Here is a 23,368-nt window from a genome sequence, read left to right on the forward strand (position 1 = left end):
CTTGGATATTCATTTCCCAGGCCCTGTCCACTTGAAGCCACATCTCAGTTATCCCCACAATATCGTATCTGCCAATTTCCAAAAGAGCCTCAAGCTCATCCATCTTATTTCTAATGCTTCGTGCATTCATGTATAGTAATTTTTAATTTGTTACTGCTCTCACCCTTCCCATCAACCCCTATTTCACTCAACCTTACAGCATGATCCCTTTCCGAGTTTTCTGCTTCATTGATACAGTTGTCTTTCTTGACTTCTCTTGTCAACTTAGTCAACATAGAGAATTGATTTAGCAGGACTGAACTGAATGAATTGATCTAACAGAACAATTCTGAAATAAAGCTTATATATGTTGGGAAGAGACAGAAATTAAATGTTTAGATTTATATACCGGAGGTGGAAAGAAATGCGTGTTGGGGAATTTCTGAGATTAGATTGTTAACAGCTCCTATATTTAAAAATTATTATTAAAAGAATCCTATTTTTCAGTATCAGCGCCTCTGTATGTAACTAGTTATACAGTTTGGACCAGATCTATAGAGTACCAAATCTACTGTTTTCCCAACCAAAGAATTTCACATTCATTATGGCACAGTGATAATGACAGAAGGTTCAAGCCACACCAATGGGTGTGGTGGCTATGGAGGTGTCATAACATGTCTAAACAGAGGGCTTAAAAACAAAGTTCTTCTGAACAGTGGTCACTGGGAAACCCGACAACCAATCTGCACAAAGCAGGATCCAAAAAAAAGCAATGAAATAAAATAATTGACAATTGTTTTAATGATAATGGATGAGGAATGCACGTTCGCCAAATGTTGAAGATAACTCCACAGCTCTTCAAGTGAGGTCTCAGAATCTGTAATACACATCTTACATGGAAGAGAGGGCCTCAGTTTAACCTGTCATCTATGTGACTGGATCTTCAGTTGTAGAGCACTCTCTCTCTAGGGGAAAGATATAAAAGAGACCTAAGGGGCAACTTTTTCACGCAGAGGGTGGTAGGTGTATGGAATGAGCTGCTAGAGGATGTGGTGGAGGCTGGTACAATTGCAACATTCAAGAGGCATTTGGATGGGTATATGAATATGAAGGGTTTGGAGGGATATGGGCTGGGTGCTGGCAGGTGGAACTAGATTGAGTTCCGATATCTGTTCGGCATGGACAGGTTGGGCCAAAGGGTCTGTTTCCATGCTGTACATCTCTATGACTCTATGCTGTGGGAAAGGGTTTATTGGAGAAACATCAGCAAGAAGAACCCAATTTGACTGAAATTCTGCTACCAACAGGAGCCAAAAAAGGGCAGGTCGCACAAATGAGAGCAAGGAGGTCAACGAAGAATTTATGCAGAAGGAGTTGCCAAAAGGACACAGAAGGATCTAATCATCTGAACATTGGAATTTTAAGTTAGGGTGATGAAGAATAAGGATGAATCATTGGAGGAAGTGACGGATGGCAGGCCAGTAGGAGTGGAATGGGTAAAATCATGTATAAGGATGACGAATACCTGGTTAAATTACGATGACGATAAGAAAAAGGGAGGGGCAGAGGCAGGCAATTTTACAGAGCTAGAAGTCAGCAAGAGCTGATGGACAAAGTGTGTGGTTTGAAACTGAGTTCGAGATGAAACAAAATTTTAGATTTCTCACAGACACAATCAGCTGGATCCTGTAACCAGGGAACAGAGTTCGAGGCAGGGGTCCAAAAAGATGGCCTCCAGATGTTCATAACGCAACAAGTGCAGGTAAAAACAGAAACTGCGGGAGACACACAGTGGAAGGTAGGAGTAACATTAGATTAGATTAGATTACTTACAGTGTGGAAACAGGCCCTTCAGCCCAACAAGTCCACACCAACCCGCCGAAGCACAACCCACCCAAACCCATTCCCCTACATTTACTCCTTCACCTAACATTATGGGCAATTTAGCATGGCCAATTCACCTAACCTGCACATTTTTGGACTGTGGGAGGAAACTGGAGCATCTGGAGGAAACCCACGCAGACACAGGAAGAATGTGCAAACTCCACACAGATAATTGCCTGAGGCGGGAATTGAACCCGGGTCTCTGGTTCTGTGAGGCAGCAGTGCTAACGACTGTGCCACTGTGCCGCCCCAACACTTCAGTTCTATGCTGAAAGATCACTGACCAAAAACACTAATCTGACCTTCCCCTCCACACAGATATTGCCTGACCTACTAAGAGTTTTCAATATTTTATCTTTTATTCCAGATGCTCAGTTGAATAAAAAATAACAATATCATACAGGCAGATTTCTGACTGATACATGTACAGCTTCCCAACTGTCTTCCCATGACTCCCAGACTTGTTACACTGGATTCAGAGGGCTTACCATGGGCCAGCCCCCCAGACTGTAGAGGTACGACCCCTCACCGAGACCACCCCAAGTGGCTGAATGACGGTGGACTGAAATCAAAGGTTGCCCTTGACTTAATTGTACCAGGACATATCCTGCCTGAAGGCTGTCATGCTTGACTTGACAGAGGACTAGAGCCTCTTTAGACTTGAGACATGGCCATTTGCTTGATGCGCGTGCAGTTTGTTAGTGTATGTGGCAGGCATGTAATGCAGGTGTGAGAATGACGTAGCATGGTGTCATACAGCAACACGTGTACCTCCTTTCACTGATCACTGCTGCCAACCATGAGAAGCTATCGGCTTTCTGTTTGCATTAGGAAGCACAGCAAGGTGAAGATACTGTGAATTATGAGGCTCCGTTGACAAAGTGCAAAAAGGCAAGGCAATTCTCAGCATCCAGTTTCTATCCGACAGTTGGGAGAAAGGGAAATTGCATATTTATTTGGAGACATGAAGCAATAACAAGGCTGTTAATGAATGATAATCCAAACAAGTAGGCCTATTGCCACTCACTAGTGAGAATCTCCACTTTTCATTGTTAAGAAGGTCTACATTGGACGCTTCACTTGATTTTTCCAACTTCCAAGCCATGGCCCACATCTTTCAGTGGTTGGGAAAATTACATCCGTATGTCTAAATATTCTCAGGGGATCTTACCCATCATTTTGATCATTTATTAATTCCAAATGTGTGTTGATTAACCAAAATAATTGCCTAAGGAACAGATTTCACCAATTATCAACCTGGGGGATGGAGGAAGGTTGAACAACAAATGAGAATAATACAAACTTGTAGTATGATCAAAACTAGATACAAAAGATAAAATGTTTATACTTTGCATTAAATATTACAGAATATTATTGCTGAAGTACTTACAAATGACATTAACTCAATGTGTCAAGCGGACACTCCAAGATGGCCTGCTGCCAAGTCCTCAGCATAACTACCAATGTCAACTTGATCCCACCTATATGAACTTTAGATGCACTGCAGGCAGCAAATGCAGCTGGTCCCTTTAACACTCCAACAATGGGACTCAAGGCTTGCACATGAGAAGTAGCTGCATCCATAACTACTCCAAAACAAATACTGCAATGAGATCTATTCAATAACATACAAGATCACATACGTACCTCCCAGCTCCATGCTCTATTGAGGGGAAATGAACTTAGAGAAAAAAAAGGACTGCAGCAACATTGAAAATGAATACTTATTACAGGATACTGAGCAAAAGTAGGACATTGTGAAATCTCTGACCATCATTTTCCAGTCCTCTCTGTCCAGAGGCTTTATGTCAGAGTACCCAAGGATTGCTCATGTTATACCATTGATTATAAGAGGAGGAAGGGGTGAACGAAGTGATTACATAACAGTCAACAAAACATTCAATTAGAGGCCGAGAAGCTGGGATACATTGCATCAGACCTGCAGCACCATCACTGGCAGGAAGCATATTCTTTCTAATGACACATTAACAAAAGCAGTTTTGATTAGAAATGTAGACGTGTCAGAACATAACAGAAAACTCTAACAAAATGAAAAGGAAAGATAACAAAGACCTTGCAGCAGAAGAAAAAAATGCTTGGTAGGCAGGAAGTGGATATGGATGCAGGATTTGTAGAAAACAAGGAGTAACAGTCTAGAAAGCAGATAATTGATTTGAATGTTCTGTTTATAAAGCTGATGTACATTTGGAAGAGAAAGAAATTACATGTTTAGGTTTATACAGCTGTCATGGGTGAATTTCTGAGATTAGATTGTTCACTATTACTATATTTAAATATTATTGTAAAAAGAATCCTATTTTTCAATATCAGTGCCTCTGTATATAAACTGATGAGGCAGTTTGAACCCGTATCTACAGAGTATCTATATCTACAGTTTTTCCCCAACCAAAGAATTTTGCATTCATTATGGCACAATGGTAGTGACAGAAGGTACAAGTCACACCAATGGATGTGATGGCTATGGAAGTGCCATACCATGTCCAAACAGACTGCTTAAAAGCAAAGTTCTTCTGAAGAGTGGTCACTGGGAAACCTGGATCCAATCTGCATAGAGAAAGGTCCAGCGAATAACAATGAGCTAAAAGAATTCACAGTTGTTTTAATAATAATGGTTAAGAAAAAAAAAAATCTGTATAGTTTTGATTATACTACAATAAGTTCATAGGAAGATATAGGAGCAGAATTAGGCCATTCGCCCCATCAAATCTGCTCCCGCATTCTATCATAGTCGATATAACCCTCACCACTACTTTCCTGCCTTTTCCTCATAATCCTTCAACCCATTACCACGTCAAAACCTGTCCAACTCCTCCTTAAATTTACTCACTGTCCCAGTATCCACTGCGCTTTGGGATAGCGAATTCCACAACCCTTTGAGAGAAGTAGTTCTTCCTCAACACTGTTTTAAATTTGCTACCCTTTATCTTAAGACCTCTTGTCCTAGAATGCCCCATAGTGGAAGCATCCGCTCCATGTCTATTTTATCCATATTTTTTATTATGTTGAATACCTCAATTTGATCTCCCCTCATTCTTCTAAATTCTAGAGAGTATAGGTCTAAACTGTTCAATCTCTCTTCATATGACAAAGTCCTCATCTCTGGGATCAATCTAGTAAACCTCCTCTGAATTGCCTCCAATGACACCAATTCTTTCCTCAAATAAGGGGACCAAAACTGTGCACAGTACTCCAGATGCGGTCTCACCAATGCCTTGTACAGTTACAACAATATTTCCTTACCTTTATATTCTATTCCTTTAGCTATAAAAGCCAACACTCCATTCACTTTCTTTATTAACTACTGTACCAGCATGCTAGGTTTCTGTGACTCGTGAATGGGGACATCCAGATCCCTCTGCATCGGAGAACCCCAAAGTCTCTCCCATTTTTTTCAACCCAAATGCAGGACCTCACACTTATCCACGTTAAACACCATTTGCCACATTTTGGCCCTTCTCCTAACCTATCTATAGCTATTTGTAAGGTTCTTATTTCCTCATTGCAATTTACTGCCCCAACTATATTTGTGTCACCCACAAATTTGGCAATAGAACTTTCTATCCCTGCATCCAAGCTGTTAATATAGATTATAAATAGCTGGGGTTCAAGGACCGAACCCTTGGCACTCCACTTGGTCCATCTTGCCATCCAGAAAAAGAACACTTTTTCCGACTCTGCTTCTGTCCATCAGCCAGCCAACTATCCAGGCGAATAAATTATCCCTAATTCCACATGATCCAATCTTATAAATTAACCTTATGTGCAACACCTTATCAAACGTCTTTCAGAAGTCCAGATTTTTATACCCCAGGATACCCATTATCCACTTTGTTTGTTATCTCTTCAAAAACTCTAGCAAATTAGTCAAACATGATTTGCCCTTTATAAAACCATGCTAACTCTGATGGATAGCGTTTTGACTTTCCAAATATCTTGATACTGCTTCCTTGTTAATTGGTTCTAACACCTTCCCAACCACAGATTTAAACTAACTGGTCTGCAATTTCCCACATTTTGTCTCCCTCCCTTTTTGAATAAGGGTGTTAACTTTAGCATTTTTCCAATCCACTGGAACCTTTCCCATGTCCTGGGGATTTTGGATTATTGTAATCAATGGATCCACTATCTCCACCGCCATTTAATTTAATACCTTAGGACGTAGGTCACCAGGCCCGGGGGTCTTGTCAGTCCTCAATCCTAATAGTTTGCTGAGTACCTTTTCCTTATCTTTGTTGATTGTTCTAGGTTCTACCCTTTGTATAGCCTCTGACTTGCCCATTCCAGTAGGAATGGTACTATTGTCTTCCACATTGAAAACTGAGGCAAAGTATTGATTTAGCATTGTTGCCATTTGTGTTCCCCACTACTAACTCTCCAGTTTCATCTTTGAAGGGGCCAACATTCACCTGAACAACTCTTTTCCCATTCATGTATCTACAGATGCTTTTGCTAAACTTTTTGACACTTTGTACTAGTTTTCTTTCATAATTTACTTTAGCTCTTTTTATTAACGTTTTGGTATCCCTTTGTTTACGTTTGAAAGTTTCCCGATCTTCCAGCCTGCCACTGGTCTTTGCAATGTGATATACCTTAATTTTTGACTTTATATTGTCCTTGACCTCCTTATTTAGCTGGTATTATTCTCATTTGTTGCAATGGTATCTGTGAAGAGCAAGGCTGGTCGGTTTAGGCAATGCTGAATGACTACAGAAATTGAGGTTCTGGGGAAGAAAAAGGAGGTATACTTTAGGTATAGACAGCTGGGATTGAGTGAATCCTTAGAGGAGTATAAGGGTAGTAGAAGTATACTTAGGAGGGAAATCCGGAGGGCACAAATGGGACATGACATAGCTTTAGCTGATCAGCATTTTGCTGATCAACCAAGTATTGCAATGAAATTACATTCGATTTGTTCACACTTTCCCTGAGTTGCTTCCAGAAATGTTTGAGGAATTAATCATTAGTACATAGAGAATTGAAAACTCTGAGGAAGAGATTGTGGAGGACAATATGTTCCTGCCATTTACTGTAGCAAACCTGGACCATACGAACAGGAAGGGGCCATTCACCCTGCCCAACCATTCAATACAGTGATGGCTGATTGAACATCTTAATGCCTTTTACTTCCCTCCAACCTGACAACCTTTTACCCCATTGAATAATTAGAAACTAGAAGCATGAGCAGACCATTCAGCCTTTCAAGGCTGCTCTGCCATTAATGGTGCTCTATTCTGTATTTCAATGCCATATTTCTGCTTTCTCTCAATACCTATTGAGGTCTGTTGTATTTCAAAATTTATCAGTCTCAGTCTTGAATATATTGAGTGACTTGGCCTCCATACCTTTCTATGGTAGTGAATTCTGAGTGGAGAAAGGCTTCCTTTTCTCAGTTCTAAATGGCCCCACTTCCTGATGCTGGATCCCCTGGTTTTATACTCCTTAAACAGGGAAAATATCCTGCTTACATCAAATTTGTCCAGCCCTACTAGAATTCTATCCATTTCAATCAGATCCCCTCGCATTCTTTTCAACCCTAGTGAATCAGGCCCAGTCAAACTAATTTCCACTCATAGGATAGTCCTGTCATCTCCAGTACCAGCCTAGTCTTGTCAATTCCTACCTTAAACATACTCAAAGATGGAGCTTCCACAGTCCTCTGTGGTAGAAATTTCCAAGAGTTCACCACCCTCTGAATAAATTGCGCACCTGGGTTTCTCTCAGAAGATTGTCAATCTGTGGAACTCACCACCCCAGAACCAATCAACAGATTCAAGAAATAAACAGCTATCTTTCAGATGAAAAGCAGAGTAAAGAACTCCAAGGAGCAGGCAGGAGAGTGGAGTTGAGACCAGAATATGATCAGTTATGATCATGTTAAATGGCAAAGCGGACTTGAAGAGCTGAACTGCCCACTCGCCCCTCCTATTTCCTGTGTTTCTATATTCCTGTGCCCTAGAATCCCCAAACAAGGAAGCATCTTATCTACATTTGTCCTGTTAATGTTTTTCGTCGATGTATTTTGTAAGTTTCAGTGAGATCACCTCTTACACTTCAAAACTATAGAGAATATAGGCCCAATTTAACATCTCTCTCTTCATAGTACAGTCCCACCATCTTGGGAACAATTCTGCCAAATGTTTGTTGCACTCCCTCTATGACAATACTATTTTTCCTGAGATAAGGAGACCAAAACTGTACACAGGATTCTAGGTGCAGGCTATCCAAATTCCTACACAATTGAAGCAGGACTTCACTACTCCTGTACCCAAATTCTCTTGCGATAAAGGCTAACATTCCAGTAACCTTCCTCACAGTTTGCTGAATTTGTATTTTAGTCTTCAGTGAAATATTGATAAGGACACTGAGGTTCCTTTTGTACATTTATACTTTCCAACCTCTGCCCATTTTAATAAATACTTTTCACGTATGTTTGCCACTAAAGTGGACACATTTTTCTACGTTATGTCCCAGCTGCCATGTTCTTGCCCATTCATTAACCCTGTCGAATCCTCCCGAGGCCTTTTAGCGTCTTCCTCACAACATACATTCCCATTTAAGTACCTTAACACGAAAAAATGACATTTGAGTCCCACAATCCTGAGAGACCTTTTCAACCTTCCAATTCTAGCATAGTTCCTTGAAAATGGAGTTACAGGTAGACATGGTGGTGAAGACGACACTTGGCACACTTGCCTTCATTGGTCAATGCAGTGAGTATAGGAGTTGGGGCGGTCATGTTTCAACTGTGCAGGATTTGGTTGGGCCACTTTTAGAATTCTGCATTCAGTTCTGGTCTCCCTGCCACAGGAAAGATGTTGTGAAACTTTAAAGGGTTCAGAAAAGATTTATAAGAATGTTGCCAGGATTGCAGGGGATGAGCTATTGGGAAAGGTTGATAGGCTGGGGCATTTCTCCCTGGAGTGTCAGAGACTGAGGGATGACCTTATAGAGGTTGATAAAATCCTGAGGGGCGTGGATGGGGTGAATAGCCAAGGTTTTTTTTCCCCCAGAGTCAGGGAGCCCAAAACTGGAGGACATAATTTTCAGGTGAGAGAGGAATCCAAGAGGTAATTTTTTTCATGCAGGGGGTGGCGCATATATGGAACGAGTTGCCCTCGGATGCTGCCAGAACTGCTGTGCTTTTCCGGCACCACACTAATCTAGACTCTGGTTTACAGCATCTGCAGTCATTGTTTTTACCTATGGAACGAGTTGCCAGAGGTGGTGTGGAGGCTGTACAATTACAAAATTTAAAAGGCATCTGGATGGGTACATCAAAAGGAAGGTTTAAGAGGGATATGGTCTAAGTACTGACAAATGGGACAAGATCAGTTCAGAATATCTGGTTGGTGCAGACCAGTTGGACTAAAGGGTCTGTTTCTGTACTGTATAACTCTATAGAGTTAAGGAGAATCCAAAGGGATTCTGAAATGCATAAAGGGCAAAAAGTAACGAGGGAGAGAATAGATGCCCAAATTAATTTTTAGCGGACCCTATGTGTGGAACCATGGAAAATGGGAGAGATACTAAATGAATATTTTGTGTCAGTATTTACTATGGAGAAGGACATGAAAGCTAGGGAAATTGGGGAAATAAATAGTCTAGATACGTGTCCATATCACTGATGAGGTGGTGCTGGAGGCCTTAAAACACAAAGGTAGGTTAATCACAGAATCCCAACAGTATGGAAGCAGGTCATTCAGCCCATCAAGTCTCACACCAACCCTCCAAACAGCATCTCAAGTTAATCCACCTAGTCTGCACATTCCTGGACACTATGGGGAATTTAACATGGCCAACCACCTGACACTCACATTTTTGGATTGAGGGAAGAAACCAGAGCACCTGGAGGAAACCTACTTGGCTACTGGGAGAATGTTCAAATTCTACACAGACAGATAATCCCCAGGACCTGATCAGGTGCTTCCCAGATTTTGTGGGAAGCTAGGGAAAGAATTGCTGGGTCTCTTGCTAAGATATTTTGTATCATCGACAGCCACTGATCAGCTGACAGAAGACTGCAGGGAGGCTAATTTTGTGCCATTACTTCAGGAAGGCTGTAAGGAAAATGGACCAGGGAGCCCTACATCAGTAGGTTTTTGGAGGGGATACTGAAAGACAGGATTTACCTGCATTTGGAAAGGCAAGGTCTGATTATGGATAATCAGCATAGTTTTATGCATGGGAAATAGTGTTTCACTAATTTGATTGAGTTTTCTGAAGAGGTGACAAAGAAGATTGATGAAGGCAGAGTAGTAGATGTTTTCTGTATGGACTTCAGCAAAGCATTCAACAAGGTTCAACATGGTAGACAGGTTAGATCACATGGGATCTTGGGGAAGCTAACCAATTGGTTACAAAATCGACATGACGGTAGGAGACAAAGGGTTGGATTTCAGACTGGAGGCCTGTGGCCAGCAGTGTGCCACAAGGATCAGTGCTGGGTCCACTGCTTTCGTCATTTATATGAATGATTTAGATGTGAATATTGGAGGCGTGGTTAGTAAGATTGCAGATGATACCAAAATAGGTGATGTAGTACACAGCGAAGAAGATCAGATGGGTCAATGGTCCGAGGAGTGGCAGATGGAGTTTAATTTAGATAAATATGAGGTGTTGCATTTTGGTAAGGCAAACAAGAGCAGGACCTATGAAGGGCTTACGCCCAAAACGTCGACTCTCCTGCTCCTCAGATCCTGCCTGACCTGCTGCTCTTTTTCAGCGGTATACTTTTTGACTCTGACTCTTAAGCATCTACAGTTCTCACTTTCCCTAGGACTTATACAATTAATGGTAGGGCCCTGGGGAGTGTTGCTAAACAAAGCGACCTCGGGATGCAGATGCATAGGTCCTTGAAAGTGGAGTCTCAGGTATGGTGAAGAAGGTGTTTGATAGCCTTTCCTTTATTGTTCAGTGCACGGAGTACAGGAGTTGGGAGGTCATGTGCGGTTGTACAGGACATTGGTTTGGCCACTTTTGGAATATTGTGTGCAATTCTCATCTCCCTCCTCTAAGAAAAATGTTAACAAGAGGTAAAACTTTAAAATATTTTTAATTACCCTATTCAGTCACATGGTTATGACAAATCTCTGGGGTAAATGGGACTTGAACTTGAATTAGAGACACTACCACTGAATGAAGTATTTTTAAAAATCAACCTATTCAAATGTATTATGACATGGTCAGCATGGGGTGTGAGTATGGGAGCAAGGTATATGAGGGGGTGAGGAACGGAGGACATTTCTTGTTTCATTAGTTTTTTTAAATTAAACTGTCTATATTGCTAGTGCAGGGAGGCAAGTTTTGCAGCCAGCCTGCATTCACAGCCAACAGACTCTGCCCTGATTTCAGGGTGAGCTGGTCCATTTCCAGGAAGTTATGTCACCTTGGAATGAAAAGCTGACCTTGTTGGCTAGTTTTTCTGCCTCAGGAGAGCAGCCAACATAATCAAAGACCCCTCCCACCCCGGTTATACGCACTTGCAATCGGGCAGAAGATACAAAAGTTTGAAAACACGAATCAACAGATTCAAGAACAGCTTCTTCCCCACTGTTATCAGACTTACAAACAGACCTCTCATATATTAAAGTTAATTTTTATCTGTACTTTCTCTGTAGCTGTAACACTATACTCTGCATTCCTGTTCTGTTACAGGTAGTTCTCGGATAACGCACATTCGGCAGCACGATTTGTTTATAAGATTGGAGAAGAATTAAGGCATAGAAGTTTCCAGAACACTTACCTCTGTTCACAATAGTGCAATTCCAGTGCTGATCATTTCACGTGCTTTGTTCTGCACATGTGCCAATGTCAGCTCTGACAGAGCAGCTTTCTGTGAGAGATACATTGAGCAGCTTCTTGTGAAAGGTACACTACTCCTAGATTATCACTGTTTTTGAAAAAACAGAGGGACATAGTGAGAAGAATGTTATCCAGAAGCATTCTGGTGATAAAATTGGGGTGATGAATGGAAAAATATGGCTATAATGTTGGAAGAGAAGCTAGATATGAGAAAGTGTTTTGTGACCTAGCCTGTTTAACAGGAATGAGAAAGTTTACCTTACACAGCATGATGATCCTCTGTCCCCGTGTTAACAATATTTTTAAATGTACTGTGTTAAATTTACTTTTGTTTCATTGATAAATATGTTCTAAACCTTCATTCAGGCTGTGCTATACTTTGTGTTAGACCTTTGGGTGATTTTTGAGTAATTGAGAGTGATACTTTTTTACTGGTCTGCCCCGAATCCCACTTTTCCCGTCAGTCCCGATACTTATATTAAGCGATATTCTATTAAGTGAGGTTTCACTGGAATGCAACTACAGCATTATAGGAGGACTACCTGTAGCCAGATGTACTTATGTAACAAAATACTTTTCTATATCTCAGTACATGTGACAATAATAAATCAATCAAATTAAACTGGGGCCAAGAATTATCCTGTCTCTGTTCTCCTGACCTGGGAACAAAAACTTGAGCCTATATTTTAAAAAAATACGCACCACTTTACAGACTACAAAACTACTTCTTAGCAATAGCCATGTCATTACTTAGCCTCAAAGTTCAATTCTCCGGCAACGAGCAAGGTAGAACAATTACATTTAAACTTCAATTACAAAGATGGTTTGGTAAAATTTCACTGAATGGCTTTTGTGCACATGCACAATGTTGAAGCACTGTGTAAGCATGTGAAACTTCACAGTGCTGGTAGAAATATTGTAGTAAGCCCTCACATTGAAGTTGGCTGGTCGGACAAATAAAATTGAACCAGCAACCACAGTTACCTGGAAACAAACACAACTGGAGATATTTGTGCAAGGGTCAGAGAACATTCAATTTACTGAAACAAAACAGGAAGTGCTGGAAAAACTCAAAGTCTTGCAGCAACTATGGAGCGAAAACCAGAGCTACCAGATGTCTCTGGCTGCATTGCACATTTTGTATTTATTTGGGAGTTTAATTCACTGCACTTCTCTTCCAGGTATGCCCATCTTAAAGATGCCCTACTCAAATGGGGTTTCGATTTGAAGGTCTCCTCCAAGATCCTCAACATTTTGCTTTATTTGTGTGCTTTATGCTACTTTATAAATTGAGTTTGCACAAACAGCTTTAACTCACACTGGTAAAGGTCAACATCCTGTCCTGACAAATGATCTTGGGCCAGAATGTTGACTGGAATATCACACTGCCATTCCTTCTGATAATTGTAATGATGCAAACATGTCAAAAAAACATTCGGAACAGTACTCCATTAAATATCATGTAAAATTCAAATTAAACATATTTTAACATTAATTAGCGAGAACATTTTTGGGGTGAAAAAAATAATATTTCACTTAAGATTGCTGGAATTTGTGGTCACATTTTTGCTGTCTTTGCTACCTCTGAAACCAAGTCAAAGATAGATTTTATCATGAGTGCACTGTTTATGGACCTGGAAAAGGATAAAACAGGTTGCTTTCGAAATGGTGTCAGATTAGAAACACAAAAGGATCAATGAAACTTGAAGTTGTCTATCCATGGGAGCATCTGCATACCATAAACAGCTACAGAAAATAAATCAACATACTCATGGATGCAGATATTTATATTGAAAGTGCTAGAATACAAGTGGATAAAAGTTGTGTTAGAGCTAAAAAAAAGTCCTAGTTAGATGACATTTGGAGCACTTTGAGCAAAGATATATATTGGCAATTTAGCAAAGGTCACCTTAGCGAAGATATATTGGCCTTGCAGTGTATGGAATTTAGAATGTTCAGCAGTGATTCAAGGGAAAAGATGGGCTGGAAGAAATTACTTCCACTGATTGAACAGGACTAGGAGATATAGTCTAAAAGTTTACAGCCAGACATTTCAGGAGTAAGATTAGGAAATACTTCTAACAGCCTTTGGATGTGGACATTTGGAGCTGTGTTTGAAAAATAGAAATTGATGCTTTATGAATTGTTAATTATAAATCTGAGACTGAAAATAGTCTGGCTCACACAATTCTGAGGGCAAAGGCAGGTACAAGATATTGCCACAGATCAACCACAATCTGATCAATGTTCAAAAGGATTTGATAGGTTAAATAGCATAATCCATTATGTGCTACATGCTTGTCAGAAGGGTGAAGTTGAGGAGTATAAATGCCTTTTTTGAATTTAGGCCCCAAGGAGAACGATGGGTCATTATTCCTCTTTAATATTGATCCATGAAGTAAAACCTAATGACCACTATTTTTTACTTGAGATAGAAGCATGGCAGGATTTCCAGATATTGCTTTGTCTGAGATTTATTGATTTAGATCTCTGGATTACTAGTCTACTGACTATCCCTAGATTTGTGATGAACATTTATGCAAGTTTCCAAGTCTCTGTTCTCAGTATTCATTTGACTGAGCAGACAAATTTTTGACCCACCAATCTTTGGGCACATGATGGAGGATGTCACATTAGGTGGGTGAGATCCTGAGGAATGCAGGATTTGCTTCCTTTTCTTTCCTGCTTTGCGTCATCCTTAGACATTTGGATTCAAAACATGATGCAGGACACTGTGTCACCATTTAGAGTGATTTGTAGCAAGCTATGCTCAATCATTTGTGTCACTGCTACTGCACTTCAACAAGAGCTTCAGTGCGTCTTTATAGCACTTTCTTCGACCTTGGAAAACCAGCCATTTGAGAATTCAGCAACAGTACCTGGCAGCTGAGATACTCTTCAGTCATCTGCACACCATGCCCAGTCCATCGCAATTGCTTGAACCTGCATATTCAGACTGAGCTTCAAGGTAGACACAAGTATTTGTTCAACTGTGCTCCTCTGGAATCCTGAGAATGCAATGGAGGAATTGCTGTGCCTCTAATGCCATAGCTTGCTTTTGATGCACAATCTGGGTGTCACTGCAGTACAAGGTCTAATAGCTACTGTTTGGAACACCAAGATTTTAGTTGGCTTGTGCAGATTGAGGTAGATTAGGCATAGATAAGATGTTCCCAATGACAGGGCAGTCCTGAACCAGGGATCACAGCCTAAGAATATGGGATAAACCATTTAGGACAGAGAGGAGAGGGTGGTCACCCTATGGAATTCACAACCACAGAAAACAGTCGAGGACAAAACATTTTATGATTTCAAGAAGGCGTTGTGATATAGCATTTGGGATTAAAGGATATGGAGGAAAAGTGGCAATGGACTATTGGAGTTGTATGATCAGCCATGATCCTAATGAATGGCAAGCAGGCCTGAAAGGACCAAATGGCCTACTCCTGCTCCTATGTTTGTTGTTAAGTACCAATTGCCATGGTTTGTAGAAGGCTGAACATATCTGGTATTACGTTTTGTCAGTAGTGGAGTTAAGAGAGAGGAGGCTGCGAAGCATCATCCCCTCGAAGCTGCACAGTTGCACAATGGAGGATCTGTGCTTAGCGATCGGCATGCTGATACCATCACAGCATTGAAAAATCAATGGCATGCAAGGATCTCCCATAAAGATGAAATCAAAATTAGTGGGAATGTTGCTTCCAAGGTAGGGGTGTGCGCAACATATTTCAAAGACTTCTTCAACATATATGGGATGTGGAATATTTAACTGATTGGGTCTGGGTTGAAGTGACAGGTCAAACTTAACATGATTACTACCATGTCAAGTTGAAGCGATCAAGAGAGGCTTGTAAACTTAGTGCAATGAACAGTGCAGGTCATGCATGTCCATGGTGGTCAGTTTAGTTTTGGTACGGAGACAACTGAGTCTTCCTGAGGTTCCCATCGAGATGTTATTTAATACCCACACCACAGGGCTCTTGATCCTTGATGAGGTGAATAAACACTCATGTAGATTGTATGTAATGTGTGGGCACACACACAGCCTTATGTGAACTCATACCAGATCTTGAAGATGTATTTTTTTAGATTGTCCGCTCAAGAGAGTCATATTATCGTGAAGCATTTGAGGGATTGTGATCAGGCTTCTTGGGCATCTAGATCGCTGAAGGAGAATCCAGAGACCCATGTGATTTACTGAATTCAATGTTTTGATGAATGCAATTAAAGAGTTCTGGATGGTGCTTTTGACATTTTTGTTTGGATTTTCCTGGCAATGACCATGTCCAAGGTTCCACTTGAAGGTCTAAAGCCAGAGTGCGTCTGGCAGGATTTCCTCAGCCACAGGAAGCAGGCAAATCTGAAGAATGCATGTCAGGATTTTCCTTGCTGTGGACAAAAGGGAAAAAGCTCAATAAATTCCACAGCATTAGTTATCTCCTTTTTTGTGAATACCATTCCAGTTTGGAGTAGTGCTGAAGTAAAGTCACATTTTATTTAAAAGTTTCAAAATATTGGCAGACTGTGTTAAACAGCATATTCCTTTGCTCGTTCATATGTTCACAAGAAGCAAGGTACTGACTGGATCCAACTAGTGTCTGGCTGTAAAACTCACAATCGTGTCCAACATTAGATGTGATTCGGCATTTGGGCATCATTTGACATGAGTCTTGACGTGAGCAAAAGCCTACCAATGTTGAAGACCTCAGCTGGAATGCCATCAGGCTTTGGTGCTTCTCATCTGCTTGAATGCTTGTTGCAGCTTTCCCATTGTGATGGTTCACCTTGGATTTCACCACAGGATACTGGAAATAGTTTGGAGAATAATTGGCTGCCATTGCTTACTTTTGCTTCCAGAGATCACATATTTCTACATATTTTTCAACAAACCAGTTATGGAAATGACAATGTTCGAACCCATTAGACTGGACAAATGTATCGAGTGCAGCTAACTTTATTTGATCCAACTATTCTGATATGCATTTGGGTCTACGAAGAATTTCCAGATTGGCCATGAACTGCCCCATATTAGATTCCTAACGCCATGTAATAATGTTGTATTGTATACTATTTGCCGGATCCCATGCATCAGCTATCCAGTGTTAGCAGTATTCTCCCAGGCAACCTATGCCACGAGCAAATGCATTGATAGAAATGCTGTGGTAACATGGTTACTTCCTAGGTTTCCTTCATTTTGACTTGCCCTTGTATACTGTTCCCTTCATCATCCTGGAAAAATATCCTGACTGTTATTCTAATATTAGTTTGGTATGATCCCAGTTGGTAATAATACTGAGGAAAAAGGAAGATTGTTATGATTGTTAGAGGTTAGTCATCTCAGCTCCAGGACATCCTGCAGGAGTTCTTCAGGGTAATATCCCAGGCCAAAGGATCTCCAGTTGTTTCGTCAATTACCTTACTTCTGTCATAATGTCTGATGTGGGGATGTGGACTGATAATGATACAATGTTCAGCACAATTTGCAACTCCTCAGTCCATGTCCAAATACAGCAAGACCTAGACAACAGCCAGGCAGGCCGACAGTACATTTGTGTCACATAAGCAGCTGAGAATGACCAACTCCAACAAAAGAGAACCTAACCATTGAACTTGACATTCAGTGTTATCACTGAATTCCCAACTACAGAACTAACATTAAACAGAAAATGAACTGAATTAGCCATATAAATACAGTGGCTGTGAATCCTGCAGGAAGGATTCTTATTCTCCAGAGCAGATCCACCACTGAAAAGGGACAAGTTAGATATGTGATGGAATATTCTCCCCAGCTCCAACAACATGCTAGAAGCTTGACACAGTGGCTCACTTGATTGTTTGTGGATGTGGTGTCATTCAGTTCCTCCAGCCCAGAGGCATCAGTGTGAACAGGATCTACATGATTTGTTGTAGCCATTCACCTGGGCTCTTTAGGCAATGCTTTCTAAGCCCTAACACTGCTTTCCAGAAGACCTGGGGCAACAGATACATGGGAACAGGACCATCTCCAAGTTCTAATCTAAGCCACTCATCAACCTGACACAAGAACACATCACCATTCCTTCAGTGCTGCTGGTAAAATCCTGGAATGCCCTCTCTAACAGCATTATGTAGATACCTACACCAAATGTACTGCAGCAGTTCACAATGGTACATCACTACCAACCATTCCCCTGAAACCCAAGACCCCCACTCCCCCCCAGACAATTAGAATGGGCAATAAACGCTGGCCTGGCCAGTGAAGTCCTTCTCCTGTGATTGAGTAAAACAAAAACCAAGTTTGTTGACTATTCCATTGTAGGGACTGAAGTCTGAGAAATTACAATTCCTTAAATTACTACTGAACTAAATTCTTTCAGTTTGTTGTCATGGACTATGAAAGCAATTCAATGAATCTTTTCCAAGTTTGCCAATAAGAGTTGTTCACAAATCTGAGAGTCTCAATTTGCTCAGTTCCAATAAGCTGCAGACATCTAACTAAATACTCCTGGTTTGGAAGTTTAACAAACTAAAATCATTCTGCTGAGATAACTAGTTCCCTGAACTCCTTCTCAGACAGAAATTAATATTTCTTCTTAAGCTAACCCTGAATTAAACAAGTTGACGGATCCTAGATTCTTCTGAACTGAAGAAAAATAATGACCTTAAATATTCATCCAATCTGTTGTAAACCCAACAGATCTTTCCATTAATACCACAGGGGTTCTTTAGTCACTCACTTTCTGGTTTTTACTAGCTGGATTTAGGTAGCTGTTCTAAAGGTCATTCTTATCTTATTTTGCTTTTCGAAAGAAAACCCTTCACAGGAGTTAACTATATCCATTTGTCACTATCTTGAAATCCAACTTTCAAAAGGTGACATTTATATATATTCGTGCCTTTCATCACGATACAATCGAAGAATAGTACAGTCCAATACATTACACATAGACTGGCAATCTAGATGAAAAGCATTTATGATTTGTAAATAAAATTGAGCAATAAGTATGATTGTCAGACAGGAAATCTCAATACTCATTTACAAGGTATTTGTACTTTAATCCTTTTTGTATATTTGTTGATAAAATAGTAAGACAAAAAAAATGCAAGAGACTCTTTGGTTGTGTTTATTAGTGGCTCTCTTATTAAAATGCACATAATACATTGAAAATATATATTTGGACTGCAGAAACAGTGGCAACAATACAGACAGAGGACACTTGCCAATATGAGCAAAATGAATTGCTACTGTTGGTAAGGAAACCCAACAATTAATTAACAGCTCCATTAGTGCACATTATGTAAAGGGAAATCACCATCAAACCACATTTTAGTTGACAAGTGGGGAAAGATCTGGTATGCATCATGGGGCAATCACTCAATGTCAAAAGTACAACATGCAATTGCTGAGCAGCGTTTTTTCCAAAATCACTGAATCTGTACTAAGACATATTGGCATGCTTGTAATCATTACAGAATTCCAAACTGAATCTGAAAAGTTTGCAATTTTTTGTACTGAATAGTGCTACTTGTTAATTCAAATACTTTCACATATACAATATAGGAGACATCTTTTACTAAACTACTGCATTTTGCTAGTATTGTGTTGCTGTAGACACACTGCAATTTCTACTGGATAGCACTATCAGTGAATTACAGTTAAAGAATAAAACCTTTTGAAATTTAAAGGATAAGTCACTTTGTCAGATCAACTGGAGTTGGGCAACTTGTGGCCTTACCAGCATCATCTACATCCTGTAAACAAAGGAAACAGTGACATTAGTCTTTCAATAGAAAGTATTAAAGTAAAATTTGAAAAACTTTTACTTTAATACCTACTGTGAAATAATAAAAGATGGCATTAACAAATCTTATTAGGCAGTTGCTCGAGACCAAGGATGTTGTAGTACAAATGTTCATCACTATATGTTCAGTAGAGACTTTATCCTTAAGGTTAGGAAGTACACAATTCGTCTTGGGCCTACAAACAATTCCTTTTTTGTAGGAAATACACTCCAAATTTGACTCAGCAACAGTGAGCATTCTGTTCCATTAAAACGTTATAGAGAACTTCCAACATCTAAATTGGTCATTCAACCAAGTTTATATGTTTTTGTTGATCCTCTGTGAGCTGCAGCCATAATCCAATGGGCTAACTGAGTTTCTTCAGCCCTTTCTACCCTAAAAGCCCAAATCAGAAATGCATGCAAACCATGTCTGGTGTGATGTATCTGCAATAAAGGTTAATATTCCACAACCAATCCAAGCTTTTACCTTGTTGTATTGCCATTCATTGATTTGCCATTTTAATTTACATAATGTTACAATTTTAGATATTTATTGAAGGGTTTTTCAATAATTGCACACTAATTGTGATCAGCTGACTTTATCCACTTTGACATTGAAGTTCTTCCAAAAGAAACAATCAACCAATAAGTTTCAATTCCATTGTGGCTTTAGCACTGTAAAAGTTCCCAAAGTGATTCATGCAAGCATAACCAAATTTAATACTGAACCCCATAAGGTTATATTAGGACAAGGAAAGATACAAGTCTTATAGGAGAACCGAAAAAGAATGAGAGTGACAGGAAAATTTAGGAAGGGAGTCTTAGACCACTAAGGCATTCACAGCAGCTGATGTTGGAGCAATATACATCAGGGCTGCATAAGAGACCAAATTGGTTTTATGTGAATCATAAGGTAAATATTTCCTTGAAAATGGAGTTGCAGGTATACAGGATGGTGAAGAGAGCATTTGGCATGCTTGCCTTTATTTGTCAGTGCACTGAGTAGAGGAATTGGGATGCTATATTGTGGCTGTACAGGACATTGTTGAGGCTGCTTTTAGAATACAATTTTGGTCACCCTTCTATAGGAAAGATGTTAAATTTAGAGAGGTTGAAGAAAGGATTTACAGGGATGTTGCCAGGACTGGAGGATTTGAGCTATAGGCAGAGGCTGAGTGGGCTGGGGCTTTTTTCTCTTGGAGTTTTGGAGTGAGGGGTGACCTTATACAGGGATATGGATAGGGCGAATAGCCAAGGTCTTTTTCCTAGGGTGGGGGAAGTCCAAAATGAGAAGGCAAAGGCATAAGGTGAAGGAGAAAGACATAGAAGAGATCTGATGAGTATTTTTTTTCAGGCAGAGGGTGGTGGAACTTGAAACAAGCTACCAGAGAAAGTAGTGGAGGTGGGTACAATTGTAATATTTAATAAGCATCTGGACGGGTATATGAACAGGAAGGGTTTAGAGGGATATGGGCCAAATGCTGGCAAATGGGACTAGGTCAGATTGGGATGTCTAGTCGGTGTAGATGAGTTGGACTGAAGCGTCTATTTTCATGCTGTACGACTTTCTGTTAAACATTATTTGGTAATGCTCCAGTCATTCGAACATCAATTGTGTGAAATAATTGAAAGCTGTTGATTGCAGGGTTGGAAGAGTTTGCAGAGAGGTAGTGTGGATTTTCTCAGGGACTGCAAAATGATCTATTAATGGTAGCTTTTGAAAAATAAGTAAAACTTAGCTGGTATTTCTTCAGTTAGGCTGAAGCACAATAATCGAAGGAGATCAAGTTCTTTTTACACTGAGATTGTATAGAAGAGAATTACAATATTAAACAGTATTGAATATGTGTTTACTATTCTATTTATACATGCTATCACTTAAAAGAAAAACAATCCTACACAAGAACTGCACTATTCCAACCCTTTGTTTTCTCTCAAAAAGAAAACAAGCATTTCCGAAATACAGACAGACAATCTACTGCACCCATTTAATTTGAAATGGTTAAAACATGTGGCCCAAAGCAACCAAAACAAAACTGTGAATGCTGTAAAAACAAAGACAGATCTTGCTGGAAAATCTCAGCAGGTCTGACAGCACCTGTAGAGAGAAATTAGAATCCATGTTTCCAGTCCATTTCTATAAGTTCTGAAGGCGAGTCAGTGGACCCAAAACCTTAACTCTGATTTCTCTCCAGAGATGCAGAGCCTTTCCAGCAATTTATGCTTTTATCTCTTTTTGATAGTCAGAAATGTTGACAAAACTGCACTGGCAAAGGCAATGTGAGCATACAACTTTACAATTTCTTCACTTGGCAATGCGTGTGTACAAAATAATAAAGACCATACATTCAATTAACATCAAGGTTGCTCTAGATCTACTACCTGAAACATTTATTCTGCGGTACACCGGGCACAGTCATTATAATAAATCAATTTCCAACAGGAATTATTGCAAAGAAAATCTGTTTGAAAAGATTTCCGAAACTGAATTTAAAACTTAGAATTCGGGAGGAAATTCGTCTATTTCTAAAATGAACTTCACAGTAAGCGAGGTAGCCCTAATATGTAACTTGCGTGTCAGTGCTGAAAGAAATTAACACTAAAGTCGCAAGCAAGTGAACCTTTCTAACCCAACTAGCTGGAAATAGGGAGATTTTTCTTTATGGCTTTCTATTTGCAAAGTAACGTCCTTGCTTGTGAAGCGGAGAAACAGACCTGCTCAACACTGACCCTATTGGAGCAAAGTATTCCAACATTCAGGAAGTAACATCGGAGCCCGGGAAGGGGAGGGGGATACCACAAGAAAAACAATTAATGGACACATTCGGACTTTTCAATGAAGTTTTCGTTTTTAAATACTGGGGGAAGACGTCAAGCTTTGGCTAACACGATCGGTGCATGCCTGGTCAGACCCACCCTCTTCACTAGGTTTCCCCAGCCCGCACTTTGTGCTCAGTCTGTATTCGGAGAAATCCCCCCTTTTAATTGAACTTTAACCAAACTTTCACTCACCCCGTCCCCGTGGTCCAGTCGATTTCGCTGAAGAAAAGGAAATCTCCACCAACAAAGTCCCAAGCCTTAAAGCACACAGGACGGGCCACATTATCATTGATTCCAGAAGAGAAGAAAGCGCGGCGGGACAGAGGAAGATTCCCTGGAAGGATCTGGCAGGTTTCTCTGTGCGGGTTGGGTGGCGCAGAGCTGTGGGCGGTACATACTCATTCACTGAGCCAGAGGCTCCACCTTCTTCAGTCAAGTTACAGCCGGCACCCTGTGAGCTCCATTGTACAAATCTTCCCTGGCCTGTGGTAACCAATCAACCCAAATGCAAGCAATTGTGAGGATATCCGTTTTGGACCACAGCAGCACAGATCAGGGTACTTTCTAGATGATATGAAGTTAAGTGCAGTCAATGTGCAAAGTTCTGGTCCCCACGCTATAGAAGGAACATGGAGGCCCTTTGGAAAGAGTGCAAGCTAGATTCACCAGGATGTTGCCTGGACTGGAGAGGTTGGACAAACTTGGATGATTTCCACTAGAGTGTCAGAAGCTATGGGTAGGGGCCTGATAGAATTACAATATATAAAATTATGAGAGGGGTGCATAGTCAGAATGTTTTTTTTCCCCAGGATGAAAATGTCAGGGACATGGGTTTAAGGTGAGATTGGGAGGTTTAAAGGAGATTTGTGTCAATTTTTTTTTATGTGCAGGTAATAGGTGCCTGGAACCCCCTGTCAGGGGAGGTGGTGGAAGCAGATATGATAGCAATGTTTAAGAGTTATTGAGCGATACACATCAACAGGCAGGGAATAGGAAATATGGGTCAAGAGTGTGGTGCTGGAAAAGCACAGCAGGTCAGGCAGCATCCAAGAAGCAGGAAAATTGACGTTTCAGGCAAAAGCCCTTCATTAGGAATGTGC

General features: G+C 40.4%; 1 protein-coding gene across 1 annotated transcript in view; it reads right to left on the reverse strand.

Moving 5' to 3' along the window:
• The window catches only part of dcbld1 (discoidin, CUB and LCCL domain containing 1), a 101,700-nt gene extending 78,879 nt beyond the window's left edge, over window positions 1-22,821 (reverse strand). The window contains exon 1 of the mRNA XM_043675087.1: window positions 22,461-22,821. Within this exon, the coding sequence (XP_043531022.1) occupies window positions 22,461-22,557 (97 nt within the window). The 5' untranslated portion in view covers window positions 22,558-22,821. The remainder of the gene's footprint in view (window positions 1-22,460) is intronic.
• Window positions 22,822-23,368: the final 547 nt, after the last annotated feature.

This window comes from Chiloscyllium plagiosum, chromosome 3, assembly GCF_004010195.1.
Source record: "Chiloscyllium plagiosum isolate BGI_BamShark_2017 chromosome 3, ASM401019v2, whole genome shotgun sequence".
Taxonomy (NCBI): domain Eukaryota; kingdom Metazoa; phylum Chordata; class Chondrichthyes; order Orectolobiformes; family Hemiscylliidae; genus Chiloscyllium; species Chiloscyllium plagiosum.